Source organism: Hyperoodon ampullatus (assembly GCF_949752795.1).
Source record: "Hyperoodon ampullatus genome assembly, chromosome: 11".
In the NCBI taxonomy this organism is placed as follows: domain Eukaryota; kingdom Metazoa; phylum Chordata; class Mammalia; order Artiodactyla; family Ziphiidae; genus Hyperoodon; species Hyperoodon ampullatus.
In genome coordinates, this window is record NC_136924.1 from 2,458,069 (window position 1) to 2,483,750 (window position 25,682).

The 25,682-nt window shown below is 38.0% G+C and overlaps 1 protein-coding gene across 1 annotated transcript in view; it reads left to right on the forward strand.

Annotated features, from left to right (window-relative positions):
- Window positions 1-464: 464 nt before the first annotated feature.
- GLIPR1L2 (GLIPR1 like 2) overlaps window positions 465-25,682 on the forward strand; it is a gene marked incomplete at both ends in the record, with an annotated part of 29,744 nt that continues 4,526 nt past the window's right edge. Inside the window, 3 exons of the mRNA XM_079715146.1 lie at window positions 465-698; window positions 8,381-8,626; window positions 10,441-10,544. Of these exons, the coding sequence (XP_079571272.1) occupies window positions 465-698; window positions 8,381-8,626; window positions 10,441-10,544 (584 nt within the window). The remainder of the gene's footprint in view (window positions 699-8,380; window positions 8,627-10,440; window positions 10,545-25,682) is intronic.

A 25,682-nucleotide genomic window follows, 5' to 3' on the forward strand; every position in this document is an offset into this window, starting at 1 on the left:
CTAAAAGAGGATATTCTTCTGTCCAGGAGGAAAATAAAAGGAAGGTCTTGCATTAAATTCCCAACTTAACAAGTAAGGATTTTTTTTTTTGGTTGAATTTTCATCAGTGTCACAGAAGAATTAGAAGGTTCCTCAGACATGTTACTTATTCAGCAATTGGCATTTACTGGGCAGTTGACACATTAATAAACGATGACACATCATCTGGTGTCAGAAATCGACTCTGGATATTTAACTACATTAGTTTAGTGAAAAGCTTGCACTCATTTAACTCAAGCCTCTGTTGTGGTTAGTTCTGCAGACAGCTTTCACGAGCCTTGCCGCACTTCTGGTTTCCCTTCATCATTTCCCTCCGTTAGCGGGGAGGCGGGGCCAGACGTGCCTGCACCGCCCCTCCCCGTTGATTGGCAGGTCGCTGGGGCGGGCCGGCGCGTGCGCACTGGCCTGGCCACGGCCAGTGAACCATGGAGACCCCGAGGCGGTTCGCCTGGGAGTGGTTCGCCCAAAGGCTTCCTCGGGCGCAGACGGTTGTTTGGAAGGTGTGGCTTTGTGAGTTCTGGCTACTACTGCTGGGTTCCGGTTTGAACGCGCATTTTTTGCCACACGAAGAGGACGTAACGTTTATCAATGAATACGTGAATCTCCACAATGAGCTCCGAGGCAGCGTCATCCCCCGAGGGGCTAACTTGCGCTTCATGGTGAGGCCCTAAGGCGGTTGCCCAAACCTCCAACAGCCCCTGTCAGTACCGCCCCCTCGGCCGCGGAGAGTCTGGGTCGCTGAGCCTTAAGGATCGCGGACAACCGCGCTTAGAGTTTGGGTTTTAAAATACACGTAAAGTTTATATGTTCAAGAAATAAAAAACACTGTCACTCTAACGCATAGTTATTACCAAGGGTTTGCACAGGGCTTGGACTAGGGTCAGTAGAGGTACTCACCAGAGGTGCAAAATTCAAGGGAGCTTTAATTCGAGAAAATGATAGTCTAATGCAATTTTTTTTGAATTTAAAAATCAATGCAAAAGTATTATTGATGAAACAGAATCACTTTAAACAAAGACAGGATCTTTGAGCTTGAATTTGGGAGAGACCAGTGAGGCACTCTCAGGATAATGCAAATGAAAGGTCAGATTCTGTTCTTACTTAAAATTTTGAATTTTTATCATGGATGTTTTCACACTAATTTTGCCTATTTAAAATATTTTTTATCTTGATTATTGAGTTTTTTGGTATCCAGCCTAAATTTTGCTCCCTAGAGGGTGTTTCATTCACCTCGTCCTAGACCCGGCTCTGATTTCGCGTTCCCTTACAATATAGTTCTTGCTTTCCCATTTTTTCCCCGTGTTTCTTTGTAATGTCTCATTAGCTGTTCCCCTGGTGCTATAGAGTCTTCATGATTGCCATTAAAAACGAATGCAAAATGTATTGAGTAAATATCGGGCAATTAGGGCCTTCCAATTTATGTTGTAAATATTGCAAGGACTGTCACCCTAGATATGTCTTTTCGTCCTTCTGGATTAGTTCCTAAGGAAAAATTCCAGAAATATGATAAAGTATGTGATTTTTTTATTTATACGATACATAGCAATATGCTATACATAGCAATTGCATAGCAATCCCCTGCCATTTCCTGAAGGACTGCCAAATTAAGCAAATATCAGCAGTGTAGAAGTACAGTAAGTCCCCTACATACGAACGAGTTCAGTTCCCAGAGTGCGTTCTTAAGTCCAATTTGTTCCGAAGTCCAACAAAGTTAGCCTAGGTACCCGGCTAACACAATCGGCTATATAGTACTGTACTGTAATAGGTTTATAATACTTTTCACACAAATAATACATAAAAAAACAAACACAAAAAATAAAACTTTGTTTTTTAAAGATGTTGGGGGTAGGAGTTTATTAATTAATTTATTTATTTTTGCTGTGTTGGGTCTTCGTTTCTGTGCGAGGGCTTTCTCTAGTTGTGGCAAGCGGGGACCACTCTTCATCGCGGTGCACGGGCTTCTCACTATCGCGGCCTCTCTTGTTGCGGAGCACAGGCTCCAGACGCGCAGGCTCAGTAGTTGTGGTTCACGGGCTTAGTTGCTCCGTGGCATGTGGGATCATCCCAGACCAGAGCTCGAACCCGTGTCCCCTGCATTAGCAGGCAGATTCTCAACCACTGCGCCACCAGGGAAGCCCCCAAATAAAACATTTTTAACCTTACTGTATAGTACCTTGAAAAGCACAGTAGTACAGTACAATAGCTGGCATACAGGGTCTGGCATCTAGTGAACAGGCAAGAAGAGTTACTGACTGGAGGAGGGAGAGGAGGTGGGAGATGGTAGAGCTGAAGGATTGTCAGCAATAGGAGATGGAGGGCAAGCTGCAATTTCACTAACACCTGTAGTTGATGGCACAGGTTCTGGTTCCTTGCTGGATTCACTTCTATCTACCCTCTTGAAAAAGCAATCCAGTGATGTCTGGGTAGTAGCTCTTTTTTTCTTGTCATAGATGACATGGTAGCACTGGATTGCATTCTGAACGGCTGCTGCAACCTTCGTGTACCATTCTACGTTCAGGTCCTGTGCCTCAAAAACTAACAGTGCTTCCTCAAATGAAGAAAATCCCCTTGCCATTTCCTGTGTCATGAACCTCTTCTGTTCTTCAGTTACTTCTTCTTCCTCTAGTCTCTCTTTGTCCATTCTCTGGGCCTCCATTTCCATCAGGTCTTCATTAGTAAGCTACACAAAGTAAGTACACAAAGCACAACCACTTGTAGAGGATTCATGCACGTGACAATGTACACCAGACACGTGAACTAATTTACTGCACTGGACATGTGACATACCATACGTACATGTGACTGGACATACCACATCTGACTGGCTTGGGCATTTTCAGTCACTTGCTAAACTAATAAATTATAAAAGGGAACTTTGCTTTAATGTTAATTTTAAAATGTTATTTTGATTGGATGTATTTTGTACGTGTTTTGTTCTTTTTCTTTACCTTTTGAATTGTCAGTAAGTTTCCTCTTCTGTTTATATATTTTCTTATAAAAATATATCAATACTAGCATTGAATTTGCTGAAGATAGTTTTATCCAAGCCAATTCTAATCTTTTGAATTTAATTAGAATTTGAGGATATTTGAGAGTTATATCTATGTATTTCCCACCCTTTGTGATGAATTCTATTTCTTCCAAGTTTGAAGATTAGCATTCCTCCTGATAATGAATAAACATAAAATATTTTTAATGCAACTTTTTATAGGTTTTGTATTCCTAATGTCTAAAATTTTTATTTCAAACATAAAGCATAGAGAATAATATAAAGAATAATATTGTGTCCCCTCAATATATATCTTAATATGCGAACATTTTTGAAGGAATAATGTTTTGGGTACAGTTTAAAGCTCCACTCTAAATTTTATCCTTCTCTTGTTTCTAAAAATTTGTATATATTTTCCCATGGGTTTTACTAGGATGTAAATAATAACTGTAAATAGTATAGTCTATCATAATAGTATGGTCTACTTAGAACTTTTCCTTGACAGGTTTGGAAATCATACATTTTATCTTTATTATTTATTGGTTATGCTTAACATTTTTTTTTTTTTTTTTTTTTTTTTTTTTTTTTTTTTTTTTTGCTTTTACGCGGGCCCCTCACTGTTGTGGCCTCTCCCGTTGCGGAGCACGGGCTCCGGACGCGCAGGCTCAGCGGCCATGGCTCACGGACCCAGACGCTCCGCAGCATGTGGGATCCTCCCGGATCGGGGCACGAACCCGCGTCCCCTGCATCGGCAGGCGGACTCTCAACCACTGCGCCACCAGGGAAGCCCTGCTTAACATTTTAATGTATATACTTTACAAAGTCCAAAGTTGATCAACATCTATAACCTCCTTCTAAAGATTAAAAAGATACTACAACACATAAATTGTTTGTCTTCTGCCCATGGCCATGCTGTTGGTGGTGTCACCTGGTGTTTTTGTACTACCTTATTTTTAAACTCAAAACATTTATTGGGGTTTTTTAATTGTAAAATATACATAACATAAAATTTACCATTTTAACCATCTTTAAGTGTACAGTTCTATGACATTTAAATACATTCACATTGTTGTGCAATCATCACCACCATTCATCTCCAGAACATTTTCATCCTACCCAGTAGAAACTCTGCACCCATTAAACACTGACTCCCCATTCCCTTCTTTCTGCTGGCTACTACCATTCTACTTTCTGTCTCATAAATTTGACTACTCCAGGTACATCATATAAGAATCATAAGTGTTTCTCTTTGTGACCGGATTGTTTCACTTAGCATGATGTCTTCAAGTTTCCATTCTGGGACTTCCTTGGTGGTGCAGTGGTTAAGAATCCACCTGCCAACGCAGGGAATATGGGTTCGAGCCCTGGTCCGGGAAGATCCCACATGCCGCGGAGCAACTAAGCCCATGCACCACAACTACTGAGCCTGCACGCCTAGAGCCTGTGCTCTGCAATAAGAGAAGCCACTGCGATGAGAAGCCCATGCACTGCACGAAGAGTAGCCCCTGCTCTCCACAACTAGAGAAAGCCCACACAGCAACAAAGACCCAATGCAGCCAAAAAAATAAGTCTTTTAAAATTAAAAAAAAAAGAATTTCCATCCTTTTAAAGGCTGAATAATATTCCACTTTATGTATATACCACATTTTGTTTATCCATTTATCTCTCCATGGACAGTTGAGTTTCTTCCACATTTTGGTTATTGTGAATAATGCTGCTGTGGACATAGGTATGTGAATAAATATCGTACGAGTCCCTGCTTTCACCTTTACTAGGTATATACCCAGAAATGGAATTGCAAAAACATGTACAAATTCTATGTTTAATTTTTTGAAGAACTGACATTCCGTTTCCCATAGTGGCTGCACATTTCACATTCCTACCAGCAATGCACAGTGTTTCAATTTCTCCACATCCTTGCCAACACTTGTTTTAATGGGTGTGAAGTGGTATGTCATTATGGTTTTGATTTTCATTTCCCTAATGATTAGTTATGTTGAGCATATTTTCAGGTGTTTATTGGCCATTTGTATGTCTTCTTTGTAGAAATGTTTGCACAAGTTCTTTGGTCATTTTTTGGTCAGGTTGTTAGGGTCTTTTGGTTAGCTGAGTTGAAGGAATTCTTTACATATTTTGGATAAAATTCCTTGTCGAATATATGATCTTCAGACGTTTTCTCCCCTCCATAGGTTGCCTTTTCATTCTGTTAATAGTGTCCTTTGATACACAAAAGTTTTTAATTGTAATTAAGTCTATTCTTTTTATCTTGTTGCCTGTGCTTTTGGTGACATATCTAAGAAATCATTGCCAAATCCAATGTCATGAAGCTTTAAAACCCTTTGTTTCTCATAAGAATTTTATAGCTTTAGCCAGCAGGTACATAAAAAGGTGCTCAACATGACTAATCATCTGGGAAATGCAAATTAAACCACAATAAGATATCACTTCACACCCATTAGAATGTCTATCACCAAAAAAGACAGGAGATAACAAACATTGGTGAGGATATAGAGAAAAGGGAAGATTTGTGCATTGTTGGTGGGAATGTATATTCGTACAACCACTATGGAAATCAGTGTGGCGGATTCCTTAAAAAATTAAAAACAGAACTACCATATGATCCAGCAATTCCACTCTTAGGTATAAAAACAAAAGAAATGACAACAGGATATCACAGAGATGTCTGCACTCCTGAGTTCACTGCAGCATTTTTCACAATAGCCAAGATATGGAAGCAACCTAAGTGCCCATCGATGGAGGAATGGACAAAGAGGAAGTGGTGTGTATATACACAATGGTATATTGTTCAGCCATGAGAAAAGAAGGAAATCCTGCTATTTTCAACAACTTGGATGGAACTTGAAGGCATTATGCTAAGTGAAATAAGCCAGACAAAGATAAATATTGCATGGTATCACTTATATGTGGAATCTGAAAAAAAAAAGTCAAACTCATAGAAACAAGGGAGTAGATATTCCAGTGGCAGCAATTCCACTTCTGGGTATTTTTCCAAAAGAAAAAAACAAAAAAACCCCACTAATTCAAAAAGGTATCTGCACTCCTGTGTTCATTGCAGCATTATTCACAATAGCCAAGGTATGGAAGCAACCTAAGTGCCCATCGAGAAATGAATGGAAAGAGAAGATTATACATATACATATATATATATACACACACACACACACACACACACAATGGGATATTACTCAGCCATAAAAAAGAATGAAATCTTGCTATTTGCAACAACATGGATGGACCTAGAAGGTATTATGCTAAGTGAAATAAGTCAGAGAAAGACAAATACCATATGATTTCACTTATATATGGAGTCCAGAAAACAACAAACATAATCAAACAGAAACAGAGTCATAGATAAAGAGAACAAACAGGTGATTGCCAGAGGGGAGTGGGCGGGGGGATGAGTGAAATAGGTGAGGGAAATTAAGAGGTACAAACTTCCAGTTACAAAATAAGTTGAGTCAGGGGAATGAAATTTGGGAAATACAGTCAATAATAAGGTAATATCTTTGTATGGAGACAAATGGTAACTAGACTTGTGCTGATCAATTTGTAATATATGGAAATATTGAATCACTATGTTGTTCATCAGGACCTAACATAGTAGTGTTGTAGGTCAATTATACTTCAAAAAACAACGAAAACAAAAAAACTCATAGAAAAAGAGATCAGATTTGTGGTTATGGGGGTGGGGGCAGGGGGGATTGGATGAAGGTGGTTAAAAGGTACAAACTTCCAGTTATAAGATAAATAAATACTAAGGATGATGTCCAAATGATTAATATAACACTACTGCTGTATGTTATATCTGAAATTGTTAAGAGAGTAAATCCTGAGTTCTCATCACAAGGGGAAAAAATTTGTTTTTATATCTATATGAGATAATAGATGTTCACTAAACTAATTGTGTTAATCATTTCATGATGTATTATGCTGTACACCTCAAACTTACACAGTGCTGTGTTTCAATCATATCTCAATAAAAATGGAAGGAAAAAAACCCACTTAGAATAGTGACATAGTGCATTGTAAGCATGTGGTGTGTAAACAGTATGCAAAATTAGGCAGTAGAAAGATGGTCCTGGAGCATTGTTTGCAAATGGCAAAGAATCTGAAGAGCCATTAATAGTGAAACGGTAACCTTTATTACATGCTGCTAGCCATACTATGGAATACTATGAAACGTTTGCAAAAAATTAGGTAGATCTAGTTGTGCTAATATGGAACAATCTCTCTAAGTGAAAAATGCAAGTTACGGGCCAATAATATTGTGTATGGTATGATTAAAACCGTGCAAAGAAAAAAATCACAAAATACTCATCTAAAACACCCTAACATATCTTATATATGAATGTGTGTGTATATGGAGCTAGAGAAATTTATACATAAACAATTTTTTTAACAATGATTACCTCTGGGGAGGGAAATATTGTGGAGAGGGAGGGGATATGCTAAAGTTTTCTATAATATATTTTCTGTATTGTACTTCTGTATAATCTATGAAATTAACCAAGAAAACTCTAGGGAAATCTTAGTATTGTTTTTCAGAAATGTTTATTTTCAGATTTACTGTAATGTATATATATTTAGCATGTTGGTTTTACAAATATTTTGTTGATTTTTCTATTTGTGTTGTTTTTGTTCTTGTGCTTAACTAAACAATGAATTTAATGAGGCTCTAAATATGTCAGAAATACACATTTCTGGATATTTCCATAAATGGAGGGGAGCAGCATCTTGTGATATTTTCTTGCATTTCTGGGAACATCCATAAAACTTTACATGTGCCTCTTTTATAACATTTAACAACTACCACTATGTGTTAAAATTATATATATATAAATATATATATGTATGTATATATTATCCCAGGTTTTTCTCCTAACAACAGTAAGCAACTAGAGGACAAAATTTATGTTAACTTCATATTTTATTCCTCACAATACAATAATTTGCATATAATCAGTGCTCAATAAATAGTTCTTAAATATTTTAAATTATTGTATTATTACATATAAAAGGCATGAGATTAAAAATACACATTTTCTGAATAGACTACATGTAAGAGTATTATAACCATTTGCATCATCTAACAATCTGATTTTTTAATTACAAATATATGCATAAGACTTCATCTCAGGAAATAGTTGTTTCATTTATAATTGTCTCAAAACACTTTTTCTCCTACATAAATTCCACAAACCAGACTCATAAGCACAAAATAAGAATTGTTTTCCTTACATCTACTTATGAGAACTCAAGGAAAATAATTTAGAGCCCCCCCCAAAAAAACTTGTTAATTTTTCTTCTTTACTTTTTGCATTTTTTTTTCAGACTTGGGATGTAGCTTTGTCACGGACTGCTAGAGCATGGGGGAAAAAATGTGTGTTTGAACGTAATATTCATTTAGAAGAACTAAAAATGGCGCATCCTAGATTTAATGGTATTGGTGAAAATATGTGGGTCGGCCCTGAAAATGAATTTACTGCAAGTGTTGCTATCAGAAGTTGGTTCGCACAGAGGAAGAAGTACAATTTTGAAAAGAACAGTTGCTCTGATAACTGTTCTAATTACCTACAGGTATCTAATTTTATATTATTAATTCAATAGAGTCCTTAATTGCTTTACTACTAAGTTGTTATTGTGTTTCAATTCTATAAATAAACTCAAATGGTAAAATTATTACCTCTAATAGAATCAAAATTCTAATCAGTCCTAGATCTTCTGAATATTCATAATTTCTTCTATTATTTGAACCATGCAATTAAAACATGCCTTTAAATATAGTAAGTCTAATCTCCATACCCAAAGATGAAAGGTACCTTTCTAAAATAATGTACACTGGAAAAGAAAGAAACTAGCAAATAAAAATCAGTTTTAGTTTATTGACTATAAACATAAGTAAAAGATGATTTTTTTGCACAGATCAGTACACATACTACTATATAACTGATTAAAATATTTTAAATGCAAATACATATAATTATTTTCCTACCTTATGTCTAACAATTCACTCTTACACCTTGTACTCCAAGAATACTGAACCACTTTTTATTTCCTATACAAACATTTATTATTTCACATATTACATTGTTTTATAATCGTCTGTTTATATATCTAATACTACACTAAGGGCAGGGGCCTTGTCTTCTTATCCATGTATTCTCAGCACAGCAACATGACATTATTTAGGTCTTCAATAAATATTTGTATCAGGAATCAAGAAACTATTGAATTAACTTCCAAGCTCATTTAAAAGATGATTATTTTTCTGTCAATAGACTGTAATGTAGAACTTAAAATCTTGGAATTTTTTCATTTTGAACCCATGTCTTCCTGTTCCATCAAATGATTTATGTTTCAAAAATTTTTTAATCAATTTTTTCTCCTAGAAAGTTAGAGTGGTTCTCTACTGTCTTACTCATGTCAAAGCTAGACTCCTTAATATGACTTCAATACTCTGAGTAAAATAACCAAGTCTACTCCCTGACCTACTCCTCTGTATTTTTTCCTCCTTAAGTCTAGTTTCCTAGACATTTTCATTTCCTGAATTTGACCTGTTTAACTTCAACTGTTACAGACATTCTATTCTCTATTCTTTTAATGCATCACTCTATTTCTTTTGGAATCACTAAGACTTGAGCTATAGAGAAAAGGAAAACAAATGGTTTCTCCCTCTCCCACAGAGGTTAACAAAACAATTTTTTGTTGTTCACTTGTAATTATTAGGAATATTAAAGCCATTCAGAAATTTCTGGAATATCTTTAATTATTCTCATATTTTCACTCCAAGACCTATTTTGCAAGAAATTGTTTTATAGGAACCAGCTCTTGTACTCATTTTTTTAATGAAAGGCCCAGACTTCATTTTATTTTGTAATGGAATTTCCTCAATAAAAGAAAAGAAAAATGCTGATAACATTCAATTACTTTCTACTCTTGTATTTCTTTTCCTTCCCTTCTGTAATCTTACTATCCCCTCTTTTTTTCCTTTTTATTCACAACTTCCATTCTTCCAAAACGTTTTGTCTTCTCATTTCCCTCTTCCTCTTTGCCAATAACCTAGAACTCTCAGATTCAACAAAAGGTCGAAAATTGATTCAGCAGGTGTCTTCCTTTGGCTCTAAAACATTATTCTGGATCTGTTTTTCTCAGACTCTTTATCCTAGGAATACAGTATTGGTAGAACCTAAAGTGTTTCTCTAAATACAGTTTTGGAAATGCTTCCCTAAATCCATGATAATTCTCTACCTGCATCCAAATGAAGAATTGTTCATATTCCTTGAATTGCTTCATTATAGGTCCTATGTGTATTGAATATACTATTGTTTATACAATGGCAGAGTAAATGTTTAGAATTAAATTTTATGTTTCCTTTGAAAATTTTATTTTAGCTTGTTTGGGACAAGTCTTACAAAGTTGGTTGTGCTGTTACTCCATGTTCAAGAATTGGTCATATTAAACATGCAGCACTTTTCATATGCAACTATGCACCAGGGTAAGTTCCTTTAAATTTTTTAAATAATATAAAAATAAATTGGGGATTTTTCAAGGTTAAGTTTTCCTAACTTTCAACATATTCTTCTAAATGTCTTTGCAAACTATAAAAGAATTAAGTATGAGATAGCAATTAAAGACTTTATATTGAAATATTTTAAATTTCATAATAAAATAAGTCATATTTAGGCATATTGATTTTATGTATAGACTAGCCAAATATTACTTCCTGAGAGAATTTTAACTTTAGTATTATTTCACAGTACCTAGCCTAATTAACATAGGATTTAAATTATTTTCCAAAATTGTTTAGCTCCATATTTATTTTAAAAAGTCAAAAGAAAATAAGGTTAAGTGTGTTGAAATGTATGTTGTAAGAATTGTTTCAAGAGTACATCAGTTTTATAACATGAAGGACACTTTTACTTGACTATCCTCTGGAGAGTGTATTATTAATTGGGGCTAGTCTCATACATATAAGGAATCATAATAACTCACAGGTGGAAAAGTACTTCACAAATCTTCTAGTTAAGCTATGCATATGAAACTTGAATTCTTAACACTTACTTACCATGTGGTTACTTACCTGTACCTAAAAACTTTCCAATGATGGGAAAAAACTACCTTCCAAAATAGCCTCCATCTCTGGAGAACTTTGTTGGAAAGTCTCAAGTTTTCTTACAGGTCAATATGATACTATAAGTAATACTGTTAAAACGTCTAACTGAAGTGAGAAAATATCCTAATCGACATGCCAAGAAAAATTGACTACATGCTAGGATTGAGAAGGAATTTCTTAAAAATAAAATGCTTCTGGGACTAAACCAAAAAGAGAAAGAAAAAAAAAACATTGATTACTAATTAATGATTGTATTCCCCTAGATAGGGAAAATAACAGAACTATGATGTAAGTCGAATTAGATTCAGAAAACCCTTCTTAAATGGAAGCTTTGCTGACTTTGAACATAGGCATGCAAAACAAGTTTGGAATGTAGAGTAATTGCAAAACTGTTTTGGCCTCTTTCAGTCCTACAGACTGGAAGTACTGGGATGATATCTATTACGTGGAGAAACTTTTGAAAGTTAACTACTGATTGGTATTGAAAACTCAAACAGACCACTGGGCATGGGTGGTGGGGAAGGAAGAGGTTCCTCTGGGGTACTACTCTTCATTTACGCTCTCAGCAATTACATACAAGGCTCTGATCTGTCTACTGACAAACCAATAAAGACTGACCATACTTAGTTTGTAGTCTTGGAAGAGAGACAAACAATAAATAAGTGAACATAGAAATAAATGATATTTAACTAAATAATAAAATATGCCATAGAAACGAAGCACAGTAAGCAAATAGGGAATAACTAGTATAGAATATGGAGAGGATAGCTGCAAAAGAGGTGGTATTTAAACTGAAAGCCAAAAGATGAGGAGATGGCTAAAGAATATTTCAGGTGAAAGTGAGAGCACATGTAAAATCTCTGAGCTTGGAATAAGTTTAGCATGTTTGAAAAATGAATAACTGTGGTTAGAGGTAGGAGACGAGGTAGAGAGTTAGGTGACAACTAAATCAAATAGAATACCATAGGCCAGGTTAAGGATGTTGCTGCATGCGGGCTTTCTCTAGTTGTGGCGAGCAGGGGCTACTCTTCGTTGTGTTGCACAAGCTTCTCATTGCACAAGCTTCTCATTGCAGTGGCTTCTCTTGTTGTGGAGCACGGGCTCTAGGCACGTGGGCTTCAGTAGTTGTGGCGCTCAGGCTCAATAGTTGTGGCTCACGGACTTAGTTGCTCCACGGCATGTGTGATCTTCCCGGACAAGGGATCGAACCCACGTCCCCTGCACTGGCAGGATTATTAACCACTGCGCCACCAGGGAAGTTCCTCATCTATGTTTTGAAAAGAAAACTTAGCAATAAAAGATTGCTCTTGCTGTTGTGTTGATAATGAAGTATAGGAAAACAAGGGTACAAAGAGAAACAAGCACAATTAGGAGATTGTTTCTGTAGTGCAGGCTATAGACTGGTATCTTGGATTAGGATTTTAGCATGTGGATTGGTTTTCTATTGCTGCATAATAAACCACAAACTTAGTGACTTAAAACAGCAGCCATTTATTATTAAACAGGTCTGTAGGTTATAAGTCCAGGCACAGTATAGCTGGATTCTCTGCTCAGGGTCTCAAAGGCCAAAATCAAGGTGTTGACTGAGTTCTTATCTGGAGGCTCTGGGGAAGAATCTGCTTTGAAGCTCCTTCAGGTTGTTAGCAGAATTCAGTGCCTTGTGGTTATAGGACTTGGGTCCCCATTTTCTTGCTGGTTCTAAGCCAGTGGTTGCTCTCGTCTTCTAGAGGCTGCCCACATTCTTTGATGTGTGGCTTCCACCATCTTCATATCCACAAAGGCGCATCAGGTCCTTCCCATGATCCAAATCTCTGACTTCTCTTCTGTGACCAGCCAGAGAAAACTCTCTGCTTTTAGAGTGCCCAGGTGATTGGGTCAGGATATTTTCCTGGATAATTTCCCTATTTGAAAGTCAGCTGTGCCAAATAACATAATTTAATCATGGAAGTAAAGTCCATTACATTCACTTTCCTCAGAATTATGCAAGGCCTGTATAGCAGGGGTAGGGGAGCTTGTGCTCCATTTTAGAATTCTGATTACTATACCATGGAAATTGTGAAGAAAGGTCAGTTTCTGGATATATCATGAAGGTAGAGCTAAAAATACCAGTTGATGGATTTGACTTTAGGGATAAGAGGTATAGAATAAACTATGGCGATACCCATGCTTTTAGTCTGAACAACTGGATAAATGATGATACCATTAACTAAGATAAGGAAGAACATCAGAAGATGTGTTTTATGTTTGGACACATTAGGTAGAAATATAAATGTGGAAAATGTAAATGAATCATGAGAAGGAACTAGCTGTATGAGGGTCTGGGATAGGTTTTGAAGTAGAGGAAACTGCTACTATAAAGGCCCTGATGTAGAAATGAGTCACAGTCCTGAACAAGAACCCCCTTATGAAAGAGTGAGTATGGAGACTTAATTTAGGATTAAGTCCTAGAGCACTACAGTATTTCAACTTCAGGCAAAAGAGATAACAAAGGAGAGTGAAGAGGCTAACAAGATAAGAAGGAAACACAAACAATGCTGGTAAGGGTACTTGGAAATCAAGTGAAGAACGTGAGTCATGATGCCCAAAGTGGTTAACTGTATGAGATGCTCCTGAAAGAATGAAAAAAAAAAAAATGAGGAAGGAAAGATGACATTTCTGTTTGATAAGATGAAGGTATTTGGTGACCTTAATAGCAGTAGTGACTGCAGGGTTATCCCATGACTATAGTGATAAGATGAACCTACTAGTTGTTAGGATTACTCTTCTTTCCACTCACCTGTCCCATAGGCTTCTTTGTCTTGAAATTTCTATCAACCATTTTTTCCTTGATACAAACTTTGGAAAGTCCACTTGTGAAGGATCTAGGTTGGCACATATATTATGTGAGTCAACTCAATTATGAGTTGACTGAGTCAACTCAGTCCAATTTTATTTGATATGTACTCAAAATAGGCAGTCATAGGTATCTTTCTTAAGAATAATTGGTAGAAAAATCAATTCATCACAGTCTTATAAAATACTTCGTAGAAATGAAAATAAGAAAGCCAGATTGGGGACTTCCCTGGTGGTGCAATGATTAAGAATCCACCTGCCAATGCAGGGGACATGGGTTGGAGCCCTGGTCTGGGAAGATCCCACACGCCACAGAGCAACTAAGCCCGTGCGCCACAACTACTGAAGCCTGCATGCTCCATGGCCCACGTGCTGCAACTACTGAAGCCTGCATGCCTAAAGCCCATGCTCTGCAACAAGAGAAGCCACTGCAATGAGAAGCTCACGCACCACAACAAAGAGTAGCCCCCGCTCACCACAGCAACTAGAGAAAGCCCGCGCGCAGCAACAAAAACCCAACACAGCCAAAAAAAAAGAAAACCAAATTGAAAATTAGAATGTGTAATGGACTGGATGGTGGCCCCCACCAAAGGATGTATCTAGTTCCTAATTCACAGAACCTGTGAATATTAAGTTACACGTCAAGAGTAAATATTGCCTTATATGGCAAAAGACATGTTTAAGATAAGGATCTTCAGAGGAAGCGCTTATCTTAGATTATTCAGGTGGGACCTAAATGTAATTACTTGTGTCCTCATAAGAGAGAGGGAGGAGATTTCAGCACTAGACACACAGAAGAGAAGGAGGCAATGTGACTGTGGAGGGAGAGGTTGGAGTGATATATTCACAAACCAAGGAACTTCTGGAGTCACCAGAAGCTGGAAGAGTCAAGGAATTCCCTCTCTGAGCCTTTGGAGGGAGCATAGCCCTGCCAACACCTTGATTTTGGACTTCAGGCCTCCAGAACTGAGAAAATAAATTCCTATTTTTTTAAACCACCAAGTTTGTGGCATTGTTAAAGTAGCCACAGCAAGCTATACAGAATGGAAGAATAAAACAGATTTGGCAATAGGAAAAATATGAGTCAACCACGATCTTGAAAAATTTCAGAACACAAAGATGTAGAATAGAAGTAAAAGTATATATGGAAAAAGAAAGGAACCATGTAGGGTGATAAATCTATAAATTATTGCTCCTAAAGAAGAGAGAATAAATGGAACAGAAATAATAATCAAAGAAAAGAAAATAATAAGCAAAAGAAAAGAATATGTATAGATACCTATATAAAGATTAAGGTAGATTATAATGTGTCAGAAAAAGTGAACTGAAACAATATTTACATATGTCATTTTCTAGTGATTATTTTTCAATTTCAAAGATAAAAACTTATACATTTCTGGGAATCCCCTTGCAGTCCAGTGGTTGGACTCCGTGCCTTCACTGCCGAGGGCATGGGTTCAATCTGGTCGAGGAACTAAGATCCCACAAGCTACGTGGTACAGTCAAAAATAATAATAATAATAATAAAATAAAAAACACATTTCTAAGAAAAATAAAACAAAGTAAAATAAAACAGTATTAATTAGATTAGCCTTGAATTTCGGTATTGAACGGGGCACAATCAAAGATGAGCATTAGAGTTTAAGCTTAAGGGATAAATAATTTTATTAACTGAGTTAGGAAAAGATGTAGGGTGGAAGAAAAAAGGATTTGTTTTAGACATGCTGCATCTGCAGGTTCCTGCAGGATCTTTTATTTATTTAAATATGTTTATAGTAGGTACATTTAAACAATAACTAAGCAATAGAATTCCACATTTTTTACATGGTATTCATCCTGAAAACACTTATAGACTGTTGGGAAAGAAATTTAAAAAACAAAACAAAACACAACGTTAACCAAATACATACATCTGTATTTTAAATAGAAAAGATCTGTTGTAAAAGCAGGTATGAAATCATAGAAGCAGTTAGCCAGGATACAGATTCAGAAGCAGTTAAGTTTGATGCATAGAGGTGTGTTAGAAGGGAAAAGAGGCCAGTGGGGGAGGCAAGAGTTCTGAGATTGAAGAAAATGACTTGAATCTAAAGCTGGACCTTTAAAAGAAGTAAATTATAGTGTCCAAAGGTATTTAGTAAAGAAAATTTTCTTTATTTAAAAATTAAGGAAATGCAATCTGGCAGGTGGTGCCATTTTCTTTACTTTATGAACAGACAGCTAGAATATGTTTCCCAGCCTCCCTAGAAGTTTGGTTGGGCCATGTGACTAAGCTTTGGCCTGTGGAATTTAGGCCACTTCCAGGCCTGGCCTTTAAAAGCTTCCTACATGAACCTTCACACTCTTGGTCTTCCCTCATCTACTGGTTGGATACAGAGGATCTGGTGGAGGATTGAGATGTCCTAGAGGGCGGCAGAGCCACAAGATGAAATGAGCCAGTGCCCCAGAATCACTGCATGGAGGAAAGCTCCTGTACACTGCCAAAACCCATACTGTACCATGACATGGATTCTGCCTACATAAAATGGAAATAGCGAGGAAAGGTCAGATTCGGGATATAATTTGAAGGTGGATTTAACTTTAGGGGTGAATGGAATAGAATAATCAAGGATGACACCTGTGCCTTTAGTCTCAGCAGCTGGATGAATGGTGGTGCCGTTAGACAGGGAAGACTTGTGGAGGAGCAGAGCTTGAGAGAGGATCCAGTGTTTTGGCTCAGATACGTTTGGTGGAGGAATAGATGTGAGAAATGTGAATGAATCAAATGAGGGAGCTAGTCAGATGAAGGTCTAGGATGGGTTTTTAAGTAGTGGGAACTGCAGATATAAAGGCCCTGAGGCAGAAGTGAGTCACAGTCCTGAAAGAAATCACCTTGTGAGAAAATAAGTATGGAAAACGGAACAGAAGAGACTTAAGGACTAAACCCTACATCACTACAATATTTCAACTTCAGGCAAAGGAGCTAGCAAAGGAGTATAGAAAGAGACTAGTAAGGTAAGAGGGAAACTAGAACTGTGCTGGTAGATTTTTAAAATAACATTTAGACTTACTTTCTCATCAGTCTCTATTATATATGAGGTGGCTCTCTTTCCATGCTTTTCTTCATGCATAATAATTTATGATTCAATGATATATTATTGTGATCATTTTAGACATTTTGAATAGCAATTTAGATACATAAAATGCAAACAATGCATATAACCCATTTCAGGTATGACAGTATGAAAAGCTATGACAAGTTCACAATGTGCAGTGACAACCATATCACGTTCACTGCCTGGTCAACTGTGATTTTAAGATGCCATCAATGTTAAGATGCATCTCAATTTCAGAGGTGCTAAAATAAGAAAAGATGTACATCTTAGAATTATGAGGCACAGTACATAACTGAAAGAAAAGATTTACAAAACAATGTGTATCCTTGCTATGAATGATAAAATAAAAACATGTTATCAATATATGAAATAGTATATTATTCACAGTTAAGTACAGCTTTCTAGTCTGTCTTATATTCTAAAATATTGGATGTGAACTGTGAAGCACTAAATTTGATTTCATGACCTATTAATAACTCATAACTTGCAGTTTGAAAAATAATAATGCCAGTTTAGAATATTCTATATAGATATTTGGCAACGAAGTAAAGGAAGGTGTGTAGGTGTGTAGAGTTGAGTGAAAGTTTTTGTTTTATGACTTTGGTTTCTAATGTATTTTTATAAGCTAAAGAAAGCCATCGCAAATAGAGAGTAATAGAATATATTAGAACATATGAGAGATGGGGGAAGAATTGAAAAAGAAAGTTCTATCTGGAAAAAAAACAGGAGGAGAGAAGTATAGGAAGAGAAAATTAGAGAAATTCTTAATAGTGAATATTTTTCTTCCTTTCTTGCTCATGAGGGTTTAATCTATTTTATTGATCTTTTGAAAGAAAAGATTTAGGGGGTTATTTATCCTTTCTCATTCCTTTGTTTTGAGATATTTAATCTTCCAAGTACTTTTTAGGGAGAGGGGCTGTTATATGTTGCTGTTTTTATCAAAATATATTACATTCATTTATCTTTAATCCTACTTAATAGTGAAGATATTTACAGTTATATATTTTCCTTTGATTACAATTTTTACTAGACCTTAGGATCTCGTATGACATAGTCTCTTTCTCATTGCTTTCTATGTATTGTAATTTTAGGTCATTTAATAAATCATGTTTAGTACTTGATATATATTCATGATGGAAAAATCTATCCAAGGAGAAAATAATGTTCCCATCCTTGTCTTTCAGTTACTCTCTCCAAAATTTTATCCTAAAAAATATATTCTGTGCATATAGAAAAGTATATCTAATCTTTGTGTATGTGTGTCTGGGTGCACAAATGTGTGCATTTCCATAATTCAAACAGGAGTGCACTACGTTTCTTGTGATGTTATTTAATTTTTTACTTGATATGAACTGGAAGTCTTTCCATTTGAGTACGTGAAGAGTTTTTAGATTCTTTTTAAGAATTTCACAGTTGTTTTTTTTTTAGTGGATTTACAAAAATTAATTTGAATAATGCTCTCCTTCTGATGGACGTTTAGGCTATTTTATTAATTTTATTTCAAGCAGTAATTATCCAGTTAGACATGTAATTCTGATATGAGTTAGTAGCTATAATATAAACGTATAGTCATGGAAACCCTAGGCCAAAGAGAATGTGTACTTTTAATTTGCATAGATATTACTAAATATCTATTCATCATAGTCATGCCATTTTTTCTATTACAACTTTTTTTTACGTCAGCATATAAGAGGGGCTATATTTAAACTCCCTTGCTAAGATAATATATTTTCAAATATTTTTCTATTTACTACTATGAGTTATGTATATATTTAATTTTCATCTTCTATTTTTCATGAGTTTAAGTATATTTTTTTATATTTTAGAATATGTGGATTTCATTTACTGGGACCTGAGGGTTCCTATACATTTACTGTTTTTCTCTTAAGTTGTTGGACTTTTTTTTTTTTTAACTTGTAGGAGTGTCTTATGTACAAGAAAATTAGCTCTTTTATGTAATATAATTTACAAATATTTTCTAGTTTTATGTTTAACTTTTGACTTTATTTATAATGCAATTTATTTTTGCCAAATAGAATTCTTTTGTTTCATTGTAGAAAAAAATGTATCAATACTTTTTTTTTTTTTTTTTTTTTTTGCGGTACGCGGGCCTCTCACCGTTGCGGCCTCTCCCGTTGCGGAGCACAGGCTCCGGACGCGCAGGCTCAGCGGCCATGGCGCACGGGCCCAGCCGCTCCGCGGCATGTGGGATCCTCCCGGGGTTCGTGCCCTGCATTGGCAGGCAGACTCTCAACCACTGCGCCACCAGGGAAGCCTTATCAATACTTTTTTCATGGGTTTTGAGGTTTGTATCATACTTAGACAAGCCTTTCCCGAATATTATTATCTCACATTTTCTTCTAACGATTCTTTTTTTTTTTTTTTTTTTAACTTTTAAATATTTGATCCACTTTGCTTCTGGACATTATGTAAGCTGGTATAAGAATTAGCCTCCTGGGCTTCCCTGGTGGCGCAGTGGTTGAGAGTCCGCCTGCCGATGCAGGGGACACAGGTTCGTGCCCCGGTCCGCGAAGATCCCACATGCTGCGGAGCAGCTGGGCCCGTGAGCCATGGCCGCTGAGCCTGCGCGTCCAGAACCTGTGCTCCACAACGGGAGAGGCCACAACAGTGAGAGGCCCGCGTACCGCAAAAAAAAAAAAAAAAAAAAAAAAAAAGAATTAGCCTCCTGCTTAAAGTAACTATAAAGACTGGACAAAACATATAAAATAACTGTTTTTAGGCATTAGAAAACAACCAGTACAGGGCTATGATCTTTGCAAATAGAAAAGAACTCAGTGGGAACCCTATATGTGCCTTGGTTTTCTCTCTGTGAGCATCCTATTGTACAAACCATAGCCAAAGCAAGCAAAGATTGTGTATTTTCTGGGCAAAGGAGATATCAGTGTTGATTGATGTTAAGTTGTCTAGGATTTAGGACAGGATCCCAAAGAGGAGGGGGCTGCAGAGAAGGACCCCCAAAAGTCTGTGTACAAGTTCTCTGCAAGTCCTTGGGCAGCTCCTAAGCTGCACTCCTCAAAGCGAGATTCTGGAAGGATTAGATAGGAACAGTTACTTGCAGGCTGAAGACCTGCACAGAGATTTCAGAAGTTGCACAGTGCTGAGAAGACAGAGCTGTAGTTTGGGCCTAGCCAAAATGGAGAGATGTTGACGAAAAGCCTGACCAAGCAGAACATTAAAATCCAAAAAACATGTATCTGATTTTATAAAAATTTCAAACTAATTAATGACTAAAGAAATACTATAGGTAATAGCCAAAGAAAAATTGATATACTGGAAAATATGTGTGGAATATATGGCAGAGACAGTCCCCTTAATTTACAAAGAATTCATACAAATTCAAAAGAAAAAAAGAAACAACCCAAGAGAATAACGTGCAGAAGATATGAAGAGGTCATTTACTAATAAGAAAAGAAAATGACCATGAGTCATATGAAAATATATTTAGTCTCACTCATAATTGAAGTAATTCAGGTAAAAACAAAAATAAATGATCACTTTCCACTCATCCATTTGAGAATATAGAAAAGCTTAATTGATACTCTGCATTTGCAATAGGGCAATAAATTGGTACCGTCTTTCTGGGTCTGGCAGTGTAACAAAATTTAAAATATACTTACCATTTGATCTTGTAATCTCCTTATCAGGATTTTATCTTAGTAATATCTTCATGAAAGTTGGCCAAGATATACATACAAGGATACACATTGGAGCATGTTTTAATAGCATGAAACTGAAATTAAAAAAACCAACGACTCCAGCAATAGGGGACTAAGCAATTAATTTACTGTACATTATTGTGTAACCATTGAAAAAACTGGTGTACTTTTCTATGTCCCAGTACGGAAAGGTCTCACTCGTTAGGTGAAAAAGTAAGATAAAAAACAATAATAGGGCTTCCCTGGTAGCGCAGTGGTTGAGCGTCCACCTGCCGATGCAGGGGACACGGGTTCGTGCCCCGGTCCGGGAAGATCCCACATGCCGCGGGGCGGCTGGGCCCGTGAGCCATGGCTGCTGAGCCTGTGCGTCCGGAGCCTGTGCTCCGCAACGGGAGAGGCCACAACAGTGAGAGGCCCGCGTACCGCAAAAAAAAAAAAACAAACAAAAAAACAATAATAAGTAAGAACAGGTCTTTTTGTTATAACAGTTACTATTACCAAAAGATGTAGTGATTCAAGATAAAAGTGGGAAATTTCAGTTTGGTGGGTAGCTGTGCTCCATTAGTCATTCAAAGACCCAGGTTGCTCCTATTTTGTTTCTTCACCATCCCCTGGGAGCAGTGTCTTTGTCCGCATGATCAAATCCAGGGCACAGACATAAACTAGCTCAAGCTCATAGTAAGGGAAAAGAAACATGTTGGCAGCATGAGTACCAGGTGCGAAGTGGTGCACATCACTGCTACTGCCATTCCATTGGACATAAAATTAACCTCATGGCCACATCTAAGTTTCAGGAGAGGTTGGGAAATGTACTGAGACTAGCCTTAATGTGCCAAGGTAAAATACTGTTATTTCAGTACTTCAAGAGATATTTAGATTGACAGCTAGCAGTCTCTATCACAAGCATGTAAGCACTGAGAATTTTTATGAAAAACTTTCTTCTGGAAGGACTCATAAGAAGATGTTAACAGATGTTATCTCTGGAGAGACAGATGGCAAGTGGAGGATGGAGACATTTTTTCCCCTTTAAAGGTGCCCTTTTCTGCTTCCTCCTTTCTATCATATACTTATAAATAATATATATGTATTACTTTTATCTTTTACATCAGCAAGGGATGTCTGGATTGAGATTGGAGACATATTTAAGACATTTCCAGAAGGTATAAACAACAAGATTTGCAGGTCATTGTATTAAGTAATCAGAGAGAGGAAGTAGTCAAGGAAGATTCTCAAATTTATGATCAGGCATGAATGGTATTGGCATTAACTGCGAAGGGGAACACTGAACATTTTCGGAGGGAAGATAATGAGTTCCCCTTTGTACATAATGAATTTGAGTCGGCTGTGAAATACTCACTTTGAGATGTTTAGTAAGCAGGTGGTTATTTAGGTCAGAAGCTCATGAGTGAGGAATGGCATAGAAGAAATATTTGGAGTGCCAGGAAACATAGGGTAATTTAAATCATGGGAATAGATGAGAATGCTTAGCAAGAGAGTATGGAATGAGAATAGAATAGGACCTGTGGAATGTCATGCCAACATTTAAGGGCAGTTAGTGGAAGATAAGTGGGAGACCTAAGAAGAGTGGCCAAACAGGTAGAAGATAAAGCAGAAGAGTATGGTATCAGGGAAGGTGTGGGGAAAGAATAGTTTTAAAAGGAAAAACTTGTCCAAAATTTCAAATTCCAAGATGTCAAGCAGAGTCAGGACTTAAAAATATCAGATCTAAAGAGAAGTTCATTAATAAACGTAGGAAAACTGTTTCTATGGAGTAGAGGAAACTGATGCCAGGTTGGAATGAATTGAGAACTGTTTTGTTGTTTGTATTTTGTTTTGTTTTTAAAATGGGGAGGCTGTGAGCCTATTTAAATATTGACATGAAGGATCTAATACAGAAAAAAAGTAATTCTTTATAAAGAATAAAGGCAGGGTATATGTAAAGATACAAGTCCCTGAGAAAACAGAAGGCTTTAAAAGAGAAAAAGGAAGGCTTTAAAAGAGATTAGGGGGGCTTCCCTGGTGGCGCAGTGGTTGAGAGTCCGCCTGCCGATGCAGGGGACACGGGTTCGTGCCCCGGTCTGGGAGGATCCCACATGTCGCGGAGCGGCTGGGCCCGTGAGCCATGGCCACTGAGTCTGCGCGTCCGGAGCCTGTGCTCTGCAATGGGAGAGGTCACAGCAGTGAGAGGCCCGCGTACCACAAAAAAATAAAAAAATAAAAAAATAAAAAAAATAAAAGAGATTAGGGCTAAAAAAACTATACTTAAAAAAAAAAAAAGCAGACAGAACGGTAGGACAAATGGTAAAAGCAAAGCTATACAGACAAAATCACACAAAGAAGCATACGCACACACACTCACAAAAAGAGAAAAAGGAAAATATATATATATATATATATATATATATATATGTATATATATATATCATTGCTCCCAAAGTCCTCCTCCTCAATTTGGGATGATTCGTTGTCTATTCAGGTATTCCACAGACGCAGGGTACATCAAGTTGATTGCGGAGCTTTAACCCGCTGCTTCTGAGGCTGCTGGGAGAGATTCCCCTTTCTCTTCTTTGTTCGCACAGCTCCCGGGGCTCAGCTTTGGATTCGGCCCCGCCTCTGCGTGTAGGTCGCCGGAGGGCGTCTGTTCTTCGCTCAGACAGGACGGGATTAAAGGAGCCGCTGATTCGGGCGCTCTGGCCCCCTCAGGCCGCGGGGGATGGAGGGGCACGGAGGCGGGGCGAGCGTGCGGCGGCGGAGGCCGGCGTGACGTTGCATCAGCCTGAGGCGCGCCGTGCGTTCTCCCGGGGAAGGCTTCCCTGGATCCCGGGACCCCGGCAGTGGCGGGCTGCACAGGCTCCCGGGAGGGGAGGTGTGGAGAGTGACCTGCGCTCGCACACAGGCTTCTTGGTGGCGGCACCAGCAGCCTTAGCGTCTCATGCCCGGCTCTGGGGTCCCCGCTGATAGCCGCGGCTCACGCCCGTCTCTGGAGCTCGTTTAGGCGGTGCTTTTAATCCCCTCTCCTCGCGCACCAGGAAACCAAGAGGGAAGAAAAAGTCTCTTGCCTCTTCGGCAGGTCCAGACTTTTCCCCGGACTCCCTCCCGGCCAGCCGTGGCGCACTAACCCCTTCAGGCTGTGTTCACGCAGCCAACCCCAGTCCTCTCCCTGCGATCCGACCTCCGAAGCCCGAGCCTCAGCTCCCAGCCCCGCCCGCCCCGGCGGGTGAGCAGACAAGCCTCTCGGGCTGGTGAGTGCCGGTCGGCACCGATCCTCTGTGTGGGAATCTCTCTGCTTTGCCCTCTGTACCCCTGTGGCTGCGGTCTCCTCTGCGGCTCCGAAGCTTCCCCCCTCCGCCACCCGCTGTCTCCGCCCGCGAAGGGCCTTCCTAGTGTGTGGAAACCTTTCCTCCTTCACGGCTCCCTCCCACTGGTGCAGGTCCCGTCCCTATTCTTTTGTCTGTTTTTTCTTTTTTTCCTTTTGCCCTACCCAGGTACATGGGGAGTTTCTTGCCTTTTGGGAGGTCTGAGGTCTTCTGCCAGCGTTCAGTAGGTGTTCTGTAGGGGTTGTTCCACGTGTAGATGTATTTCTGATGTATCTGTGGAGAAGAAGGTGATCTCCACGTCTTACTCCTCCGCCATCTTGAAGGTCCCCCCAATGGAACAGGATAGAGAGCCCAGAGATAAACCCATGCACATATGGTCACCTTATCTTTGATAAAGGAGGCAAAAATATACAATGGAGAAAAGACAGCCTCTTCTATAAGTGGTGCTGGGAAAACTGGACAGGTACATGTAAATGAATGAAACTAGAACATTCCCTAATACCATACACAAAAATAAACTCAAAATGGATTAAAGACCTAAATGTAGGGCCAGACACTATAAAACTCCTAGAGAAAAACATAGGCAGAACACGCTCTGACATAAATCACAGCAAGATCCTTTTTGACCCACCTCCTAGAGAAATGGAAACAAAAACAAAAATAAACACATGGGACCTAATGAAACTTAAAATCTTTTGCACAGCAAAGGAAAACATAAGATGAAAAGACAACCCTCAGAATGGGAGAAAATATTTGCAGATGAAGCAACTGACAAAGCATTAATCTCCAAAATATACAAACAGTTCATGCAGCTCAATATCAAAAAAACAAACAACCCAATCCAAAAATGGGCAGAAGACCTAAATAGACATTTCTCCAAAGAAGATATACAGATTGCCAACAAATACATGAAAGGATGCTCAACATCACTAATCATTAGAGAAATGCAAATCAAAACTACAATGAGGTATCACCTCACACCAGTCAGAATGGCCATCATCAAAAAATCTAGAAACAATAAATGCTGGAGAGAGTGTGGAGAAAAGGGAACCCTCTTGCACTGTTGGTGGGAATGTAAATTGATACAGCCACTATGGAGAACAGTATGGAGGTTACTTATAAAACTAAAAATAGAACTACCATACGACCCAGCAATCCCACTACTGGGCATATACCCTGAGAAAATCATAACTCAAAAAGACTCATGTACGACAATATTCATTGCAGCTCTATTTACAATAGCCAGGACATGAAAGCAACCTAAGTGCCCATCGACAGATGAATAGATAAAGAAGATGTGGCACATATACACAATGGAATATTACTTAGCCATAAAAAGAAATGAAATTGAATTATTTGTAGTGAGGTGAATGGAGCTAGAGTCTGTCATACATAGTGGAGTTAAGTCAGAAAGAGAAAAAAAATACCATATGCTAACACATATATATGGAATCCAAAAAGAAAAAAGAAAAAATGGTACTGAAGAACCTAGGGGCAGGACAGGAATAAAGACACAGATGGAGAGAATGGACTTGGAGAGAATGGAGAGAATGGGAAGGGGAAGGGTAAGCTGGGACGAAGTGAGAGAGTGGCATGGACATA